This window comes from Nelumbo nucifera, chromosome 1 (genome assembly GCF_055504915.1).
Source record: "Nelumbo nucifera cultivar China Antique chromosome 1, China Antique-T2T, whole genome shotgun sequence".
NCBI lineage: Eukaryota > Viridiplantae > Streptophyta > Magnoliopsida > Proteales > Nelumbonaceae > Nelumbo > Nelumbo nucifera.
Window position 1 is genome coordinate 79,275,451 of NC_142649.1, and position 10,159 is coordinate 79,285,609.

The 10,159-nt window shown below is 46.4% G+C and overlaps 1 protein-coding gene across 3 annotated transcripts; it reads right to left on the reverse strand.

Moving 5' to 3' along the window:
- Positions 1-5,855: 5,855 nt before the first annotated feature.
- On the reverse strand, positions 5,856-9,732 carry LOC104605637 (uncharacterized). Of its 3 annotated transcripts, none has more exons than XM_010270482.3 (5): positions 8,964-9,732; positions 8,103-8,152; positions 7,846-7,923; positions 6,890-7,499; positions 5,856-6,649 (listed from the first exon to the last, which is right to left on the reverse strand). In XM_010270482.3, the coding sequence occupies exons 1-5, from the start codon at positions 9,132-9,134 to the stop codon at positions 6,626-6,628; spliced, it is 933 nt and encodes a 310-aa protein (XP_010268784.1). In that variant the 5' UTR covers positions 9,135-9,732; the 3' UTR covers positions 5,856-6,625. The 3 variants fall into 3 exon arrangements, with proteins under 3 accessions (XP_010268784.1, XP_010268783.1, XP_088742879.1); XM_010270481.3 differs by having other exon boundaries at positions 5,856-6,594; positions 8,964-9,722; XM_088886753.1 differs by having other exon boundaries at positions 5,856-6,594; positions 8,276-9,104.
- Between the last annotated feature and the right edge of the window lie 427 nt (positions 9,733-10,159).

Genomic DNA, 10,159 nt, shown 5'->3' on the forward strand with positions numbered 1-10,159 from the left:
ATTAATCTAAAACAAGAACATGGGATTCTAAGTCAATGGGAACCAAAATCCCATTGACCAACTTTCCCCCTCTCAAAATCCATAAAAAGAACGCCCTCTGAATATAGATGGAGCTTACTCTTCATGTAAATTGGGTGTAAGTATTATTATACAAGTTGATGGTGATGATGGGCTCGTGCTAGTCCTATTGACCTCTGTTCTCCTTTGAGGACTGAGGCTAGAGCTGTTCTTGAAGGCTTAAGGATGGGTGTAGACATGAGAGTTGTAGATGTTAACCTGCTTAAAGGCTACGCAAAGACTATCACTGAGCTCTAATTGGTGACTTGGTGGATCGAACTGAACTATCTTGGTGCGTTAGAAATCTAACTGCCAAACTATAGGAGCTTGATTGGTCTCCTTAATTCATGCTCAATTATGTATGTCCCAACTCCGAAGATGCTGTAATTCGGATGCTCATAAATGAACCAGATTTGCTCTTTCGTGTACTAAAACATTATTTTGGGCGGTCTCCTCTCATTTTTTATTATTTAATTATGACTGGCTTATTTTGTTGAATATTTGTGTAAGCTTAGGATAAATCTAGGAGTGTTTACTTGAAAAATAAGTGCTTATTCTAATAAATGTTTATGAGCATTTGGTGAAAAAGCATGTATTTTAAATAGGCCCAAAATTTGAGATAAGCTAGGTATTTTTAAAATGGTGTGGTGGCGGGTCAAAATAAAACTAAAAAGGAAATAAAACATTTAAAATAAGTCTAAAATTTGGAATTCTCAATTAAATGCTTATTCTATAAATAAACACTTATTTTGGGCTTATTTTTAAACTGCACATGAGTGTTTATTTGAATAAACACTTATTTTTAAATACTCTCAAACTTAGCCTAAGTGATATCGAAACAGAAAATTGATATCAAGTTGTTCTACATGTAATGTGCATACTTGTCATGGCCTCAGCTCAGGATTATTCGACTAAACGAGTTTACGTCCACCTTTAGGCTCAGCTTGAAATTCTAAAAATTGAGGAAAAGTTCAAATAGGTTGATTACAGCCCTAGGGCCTTGATGCTATACAATATGGGCACTCCTAGCTGGCGGTGACTTGGCTTCTAGCTGGAACGTACGACACCTGAGAGGAAGGAGAAGGTGAAGGGTTCCTGGGGAGTTCTCCCAGTGGGAACACTCCGATGGCTAAGTTAGAACTGGAGAAATCTCAAAGAAAGAGCAGGGAGTAAGAGTGTTGAAAGTGCTTAAGCTTCAATACCTTTGCTTCATGAGGGTTGGGGTTCTTTTATGTCGAAGCTCGGTCACACCTGGCATAACCGCCACTGCCCTAGTCGTTACTACTAGGGCAGGTGTGGCAGGTGTAGGTTGCTTGCTAGCGCTAGGTACGGACTTGACAGATGCGTCATGCTTTTCAGAGACGGCAAACAGAACGCCGCCTGGCAAGGGATCAGAGCCCTGTCACCGGATCCGGCAGGTACAAATGTCAGGCAGGCCTCCTTGCAGCCTGCCGAGCTATTATATGCCGGACTACCTGGGGCAGGTTTGCCTCGGTACCGAGGTGCCGAGGTGCCTGCGTTGGAGGCGGTGCTGCCCCGAGGTGCTTCTCCCTCGGGTTACTTAGCCAAAAACTGGGGTGCTTCTCCCTCGGGTCACTTAGCCAAAAACCGGGGTGCTTCCTTCTTAGGAAGGGAGAGCTCGGGTCTCAAGGGGAGCTCGGGATCTCCCACACTTGGTGGCAGTCAAGGTTGGCCGGGTGTTAGTCCCCGGCGAGTCGCTTAACTCGCCGAGTGGCCAGAGTTGGACTCGGCGTGTCTCTCCCGTCGAGTCGCGGTTGTGCTGTCAGGCTGAGCTGTTCGTTGAGCCAGGTCACGTACACGTGTCCCTGTGCTACGAGGTCGGGCCAAATCACCCTCCATCAATTGCCCCCACTCCCCGTGCTGGGGGTGGTGACCCAGCGCGGGGAGTTCACGGTGCGCCGGGTGGATTTGGCTCGGTACTTATGCCACCCTGTCGGGCAACTCGTTGGCCAAATCGGCCTAGTGTTCGGTTCACTCGGAAGGAAAAACCTAGGTTGCATACAACTTATGCGCGGACGTCACGCGATCTAAACTTCGTGGATGCCAAAAAACGCGCTAAACTGATTTCGCCTTGAGAGTCTTGCAACCGGTTTTCTTGAGGACCGTCAGATCGCTTCGATCTTGACCGTTGGGGCCCGGGCCCAACGACTATAAATAATGAGGGACCCTGGTCATTTTCTTTTGCCACTAAGTATCTTTCGTCTATCTTGAGCTCGTGTTCGGAGTCTTCAGCTCGGGTCTTCTAGTTCGTTAAGTTCTAGTTCGGTTGCGTTTTTTTTCGATGAGTCCCCGAGCTTCCCTTTCTCCTTTTTCAGTTCATTTCATTCTATGTCTAGCGGGGACAGTCTCTTAGACGAACTTGAGGTGGGTACCTTGGGTCAGGGTGACCCTGCTGTCGCCCGGCCTTCTCACGAGGCACGGGTGACCTCGGGTAGGCTGGCATCTACCTCCCGTCAAGGTCGGGTGCCGGATCAGTTCAGTCCATCCACTATGACGCTGGAGAGACTTTAGCATCTCATCCAGCACTTCAACCTACCTCAGAAATATACCTATAGTCTTCCTACCGACAACTTCCCTTGGGAGCATGGTCTAGATGAGATCGTGGCCTTTAGGAAGCAACTCGTCGGCGGGCTTCGTCTCCCTCTTCACCCTCTTATCCCTGAGGTGTTGCGATGCTTTAACATCACGCTAGACCAGCTTCATCCAAACTCTATCCGAAACGTGGTTGGGACTATCTCACTTTGTTTCGAATACAACCTTCCCTTAAACATAGACATCCTTTGTTCCATTTTGTCAATAAAGAAGAGCGCCTCGGGCATTCTCCCCGAGCACAGGCGGACTTACTATATGTCCCCTCGCCTGGGCTTCAAATTCTTGCATAAACTCCCAAGTAAGGTCCCGGCTTGGAAGTGGGACTACTTTGTAGTCCGAAGCAGCACGGGGTGGCCCTTCCTCACTAGTTGGAGGGTGGCTACCCAAGACCCTGACATTATTCTTGACCAGAAGACGAGGGAGACATTCCACTCATGGGCTCGTGTCGGGTTTGATCACAAAGATTACATTGCTGAAGAGAAGCTCATCCAAGCCGATTTGAGCCCGGGTAGGTCTATTTTTACCTTAGTGTATTGCTTGATCAGCTAAGTGTTTTCAAGCTTACTAACACCGAGCTCTGTTGCAGGTCTCATGGAGGAGAGGATTACCGGTCAGAGGCTCCTTCGTCAAATGAAGAAGAGGAAGAAGCGAGTCGCCAAGAAGGCGCGCATAGAGCCTCCGAGTACCCCCACTATGGAGCCCGACCTCTCGCAGGCTCCCATCTCGGAGCCCGAGCTCCCACAGGCTCCCGTCTCGGAACCCAAGCTCCCTCAGGCTCCCGTTTCGGAACCCGAGGTCCCTAAGGCCCCTCTAGTGATAGATTTGGAGGGGGACTTGCCATCTCAGGAGCCTAAGGTGGCAGCAGAGCCGGTCGCTGAGCTAGCTGGGGCTGCTACTGAGGCTTCCGAAGAATCGGCTCATCGTGTTGCTGAGATGATGGTGTCCAGCTCAGGGAGCCAGGAGGAGGAGGAGAGCATCTTGATCCCCCACTGTAGTATTGAAAAAAGTAAAAGGGTTGTCTACCCCACAGAGGTTGTGAACTGGATCAATCTCTCTCCTGGTCAGCTTGGGGCCTGTGCTGCAACCCACGCTATGGTGGTGAGTTCACACCCTAAGAATCGTCATTTTCCCATTCTTTTGTTCTTCTCTTTGGTACTGACCAACCTCTTTTTGTTAGGTGAACACTGCCGTGCACTCGCTGACCCTTCAGTCTGATAAACATCTACAGTGGGCCTTGGCTGCTGAGGAATCATCTTGTGCAACTCACACTGATCTGAGAGCAGCTTGGTGCAAGATCTATCAGCTGGAAAGTGACGCTGCAGCTCATAAGAGCTTTATCGAAGCTCTGTTGTCAGAGAAAGAGGAGCTAGCCCGTGAGAGGGACAAGCTGAAGGCTGAGGTGAACGGGCTCAGAGTAGGCCAGGACGCTTTAAAGCTCGAGGTGGAGAGCCTCAAGGCAGGTCAGAAGGCTTCGCAGCTCGAGGCGCAAGAGCTTAAGGAAACCAAGGGGGCTCTAGAGCACGAGGTGGAGTACCTCAAGGCTGACATTAAGGAGAAGACCGAGATCTTTGGCCAAGCTCTCGAGGAGACGAAGGTTCAGGCCGTCATCGACTACGTCAAATCATCTAAGTTTGACGATGTGATGTCGCAGGTCTATCGTAGGAGGTTCAAGCTTAGCCGGTGGTTGATAAGGTTTACATACCCCGACCTCGATACAAGTGCCATCACCACTTGGAAGATCACGGATGACATGGCCCGCCAGGCCGTGGATGACCCGGACTCCGAAGAGGAGGGTGCGATGAGGAGGCTGGTGCTACTGACCTGGCTGACACCAGGCTCCGAGTGAGGTCGACAAGCCTTCGAAGTAGTTGTGTGTTCCTTGTACCCTAGGCCTGCGAGCTTAGTTTTACTTTCTCCTTCTCTTGACCCCCTGTACTGAGGTTTTTGTAATGGAAACGCATGTTGTATAATGAGAGTGCATATTTTGTTAAGTGTTTGTGTAATCCTCTTCTGCCGAAGTGTTTTGTCTTATCACGAGCTACTGAGCTAGCGAGTTTAGTTCTCGAGGTGGGCGTCCTTTTACCGTTGTCACCTCGAACAGTTTCCCTGTACTTGGTAGGGGTGATCATAAGATTTTACAACATACCCTGAGGTGGACACACTAGGGAACGAGGTAGGCTAGGTGTTAGGGAGTTCATACCCGAGACTCCCTCGGGTCACTTAGCCAAAAACCGGGGTGCTTCCTTCTTAGGAAGGGAGAGCTCAGAGCCTCTTAGGAGGAGCTCGGGTCTCAAGGGGAGCTTGGGCCCTGGGAGGAGCTCGGGATCTCCCACACTTGGTGGGAGTCAAGGTTGACCGGGTGTTAGTCCCCGGCGAGTCGCTTAACCCGCCGAGTGGCCAGAATTGGACTCGGCGTATCTCTCCCGTCGAGTCGCGATTGTGCTGTTAGGCTGAGCTGTTCGTTGAACCAGGTCACATACATGTGTCCCTGTGCTACGAGATCGGGCCAAATCACCCTCCATCAGGCCTATTTTTACCTTATAAAGAAAATGTAAGCCAATTTTAACATGCATAGCTTATTAGAAAATACCAATATCAAGGCCTGTTAGGCTGTTACTTGGTCCATGGACTGTGTTGAATATGGTTAAGTGGGCTTTAGGGCCTTATTAGGCTGATAATAGTATCACCCAATGAATTAAGCCCAATACAAGAAAAAGGTTCTATAGACAAGTCAGGTCAGCCGAATCTACTCTACTGCAAACTAGACATGGCCGATTTGTAGTCCAACAGTCCTAATATAACCCATAGTCCACAAGTCCGTAGTCCGTATCTCTCAAATACTGAATTTTTGGGGTAGCCTGGACAATATTTTACACATCTTTACACCGCCATTACAGTCACCACTTGACACTTGTACTGCGCAACAGTTTAAAGCATAGGAAAATGGGAAATATCATATAGCCCAGGGTGTGTTTGGTTTGATAGAAAATAAGACAGTCAGAAAATTGAGTGAAAATTCTCAACAAATTTTCTAAAATTGCTTAGAACTTTCCCTCAACTTTCTGTTTCTCTCTCACTTTCAATATCAAAACCAAATACGAAGTACCGATTGAGATGTGGTTTTCAGTTTGTTTTTCTTCTTTTCTTTTCGTGAATCCTATTCCATCAACACCACAGGCACCAGCTAAAAGAAATACGATTCTCTGTCCTTTTAACCCGCAGTAAGGCAGCAAGCCAGTTACTATACAACTTTTTGCTACTTGTGAAAAAAAGGGTTACAGGAAAAAATAATACCAAGTATTCCTACGAAATTTATACACCGGAGAAAAAAGGTAACTCAAAAAACATGGAAAAATTAAGAAAAAGGACCTGACGCCGTTAACTTCTGCGGGTCCTCTTCCTTCCTTTGGACAGATTTTCCGTCCGTTTTCGAGAACTTCCACGTCCAACCTTCGCCGGTCGGCCAACTCCTTTCTTCGTCATCGCTAACGATTCCACCGGAGAAGTAGCATCCGAGGCTTTCTTGCTTTCCCTCGACGGAGTCGCCTCCGCGATTGGTTTTTCTGAACCCGCGACTTTTCCGGTACCTTTGCGGTTACAAGGACGCGCACTCCGAGGCTTTACCGGTGGGTTAAGCGTCGGAACTTCCGCGAGGAGCGCGGGGGCTTCCGAAGCCGAACTGCTAGGCTCTCTGCCAAAATCCCTAAGGTATGGCCGGAATGTTATCTTGGCCAGCTCTCTAAGGGCGAGAGCTGACTTGTATTGGCGTGTGTTCTTGGGGTAAAAGACCGCAGCGTTGTTAGCGAGCAGAAGCAAATCCCGGAAGAGCTCTTTGGTCGACGTGATCGAACGCTCGATGATTCGTGATCTTATTGTGTCGAAATCTAGGTGTCGCCGGACAGTTCTCTTGTACCTCGATCGCCTCTGTTATTTTCATGTAAAACAACGTAAAATTTCAGACGCAAATGAATTTCCGCCACTGAAAAAAAAAACAATTAATGATAAAATAAGGGCATTTTAGTCATTCAACAGAATTTTCCTGAGCCACCAAAATAAAGCAACAAACAAACTGAACGACATTGGAAATGGGTGGGCCCAAGGGCGTCAGCTACGATACCTAAACCACAAGGCAAGGCAGATGATACTTGATGGCTTCCACACCGTTCATCAAAGAGCTGATGAAGTCAACCAAGAAAAAGACCGAAGAACCGATGCTTACCTGGCTGTCGAGTCGGCGTCGAAACGTTGAAGCACAATCATTCTCCACAATGGAGTTAAAGATTCCAATGAGGTCAGCAACATCCGCCCCGTCGTAGGTTGATCTGACGCACCGGTTGCAGTCTCTCGTCGATTCTTCCTTATCCGGAACTGCAACAGCCGCAGCATCGGCGGAGCTCAATACGTCACTCTCCCCAACGCTGCCTTCCTTGACATCCTTGCTACCACCGCCACATTCCTTCCTCTTCCTCTTCCCTCTCCTCTTTCTCAAGTTCCCCCCTCGGTCAGCTCCAACGGTGATCTCGGGTTTGTCGACGGTGTTCTTCTTCCGGTCTCTCTCCGAGTCCTCGAATGACACTGGGTTCACGTCATCAGCCTCTTGAGCTGACACGACAGTTGGGTCCTTGCGTTCAAGAGACCAATTTGTAGGGGTTTCTTCTGTGAAGCTACCCACGGATAATCCGTCCTTGGATGACGTTTCTTTGCCCGAGAATTCGACTCCCACTGAGTTTCCCAACGTCACCGGTGATTCTGTCCGACTGGAGTCATAGTCGGTGTGGCGATCTTCTCGTCTCTCGGCTTTCAGGCTTTTAAGCTTTGATTCCAGAGAACTGAAACACGAGAGTCCCACAATCCACGTCAGCATTCGCTTTGCAAAGTACACGTGTCCTTCATAGGGTCCCATTGTTTTGAAGAAGGAATATTAAGGCAATTACACGTGTCTCATAACCCATTACGGTCTTACACCAGACAGATATGGCAATTACACGAGGCAGGGCAGGGAGTATATAAAAGGAGAAAAACGGAAAAAACCCATGGGCATTATTGTCACTCAAAAGCGAGGAATTTCCGATACATTTACCAAAAATAAGAAGAATTCCAAATACAGAATTTTCTTTTTCTAAGTAGGAAAAAGTCATCAAGAAAAGAAGACCAAACCAACAACTGGGCACTGACCCAATCGAGTCTTCGGATTTCTCCAACTCTCGCTTCAATTCGGCAACGCGTTGCTTTCGAAGTTCTTCGAACCAACCTCTGATGACAAGGGAAAAAAATAATGAACAGTTAAGAATATGATTCCATAAGGGGAAGTTTAGGAATTTTGGAATGTTTTCAACCAAATTGCCATTTTATAAGAAGCAGAAACACTTGGCAAATCAGATCCAAGCAATAAAATAACCAAAATTATCGAAAAGAAAATATTTGGTCCTCACGTGCAGCCATAATAACGCTCTTGTAAGTCCTCGTATTTGGCTTTACAAACCTGCAAAGCAGAAATTACATTTTTGTTAATTCAGGTTAGGTCCAAAGGCAAAAAGCAAAAAGAAAAAAGTAATTTTAATTTTAGATGTGTCTGTTTTTTATTATTAGCATAGAAAGAACGGACCTCAATGTAAAAAGCTGAAAGAGTTTCGCTATACGTCCGATTAAACGGCGTCGATATCGCGTCAAGAATCACGAACATTATCCGGCAAAACGTCGGTGTGTGTATGGAAAAAGTAAGAATAGACAACCAGGGGCGGAGGTAGGATTTTTTATTGATGGGGCCAATGCGTAATAAATATGAATAGGGGGGTAAGAGATAGGAAACATGGGTAAAAGAAGCAAAATATATGCGAAATTTAAATAGCTCCAATTGTTAATTTGTTACTTTTCTTTTTCCTTCAAAACCATACGTAAAGAAGGGCATTCGTGACAATTAGAATCGAGAAATTTCCATGTATACATACAAAATCCGTATCCACTAGTAAAAGAGTATTAATCTGTGGATAAGATAAATACGCGATTCTTGTAAAATACGAACAAATAAGCGATACGTGTCACCCCACAGGTAAAATTTTCCAAATTTGCCCCTTTATACAAGCAAATAAAATATACGAAACAATTATTGTGTTCTTTTTTTTTTTTTATTTTCTTTTTGTGTGGGAATAAAGAACTGTTCTATAAAGTTGCAGGGGAAAAAACAATTTCCGGAAAAGAATCCAAAAGATAAATGATTTTCCTCTATCTGAATCTATAAAAAAAAATAATAAGGGGAAAATACAGGAAATTTTCGAAATCGGCCAGAAAATAACCTCGGCGGTGAAACAATAGGGATAGAGGGTCCGAGCTTGGAGCTCTGCAGCAACGGCTTCCCAGTCTTGGGTCCCGTGCCGGAGAACGGCGCCCCCGAGGACGAGCTCCTCCCATGTACCCCACCTCACCATCGCCATCATCTCCGTGTCCGCCATCCTTTCTGATTCCATCGCAGCCCTTCACGTGTATGTATGTACCTTTGCCCCCTCGATCAACCCTATCTCCCTTCTTCTCTGAATGAGTCCTAGTCGTCGTCTTCGTCGTCGTCGTCCCTTCCGACGTCGTTTCTTTCCTTTCAAGATAATCCCAAAATAGAGACAACCATGAACCACCAACAAAAGGGGTCCCCGTGCGACCAAATAAACCCGCTTTGAGATGCTCACGTACGGGAAGAAAGATGAGCGAGCAGAAAACCGCTTTTTGGAAGGGTGATGGGGTGGTACAGGGATGGGGGAGATTCGAGAGTGGTTTTTTGAAGGTGGTTTTGGGTTCTCTAATTTTTCGCTTTTTAAGATGTATAGAAGAATAGGTACGTGAGGAGGATGGGTTGACGTGTTCCAAACTGCTGGTGGGTCGAACACGAGAAATAAAATAAAACGAATTAATGAAGAGAAAAAGGGAAAGACAGAGAGCAGAAATTAGAAGGAAAGGGCAACCGGGGTTTTCCCTGGCTTGAAGTGCTTGGAGTTGGAGGGTGATTAGTGACTGGATGTGTTATTGCCTATTGAGCTTTGGCTTTAATATTTTATCGCCTCGCCTACTATCCCAAGTTTCCAATTGCCTGCTTTTCTCTCTCTCTCTCTCCCACATTCCCTACATTTACCACCAACTTTCGTATTGAGGTGTCATAGAAGTCCTTTTCTTTTTTTCTAAAATGACATGCCTGTCCCCGCGATTTTATCTGTTTAAGGTCCTGGTGTGATTGCACGCGTCGCGGCATACGCATATTGTCCTACATTACAACTACAAGCCCCCCGTCCTATGGATCAGGACCAATGCTTTTAAAACCGGACCGAACCGGACGGTCGGATCGGTAAAATCAGGAATTGGTCACCTGATTAATTCCGTTTTATTCCAAAACCACTATTTGGCCAAAAATGGTTGATTTAGTTAGTGAACCACTGATTTAAGCAGTCGAATTGTTCAATCTAGAAATAGTTTTTGGCCGTTTTTTTTTTATATTTTAATTTTTTAT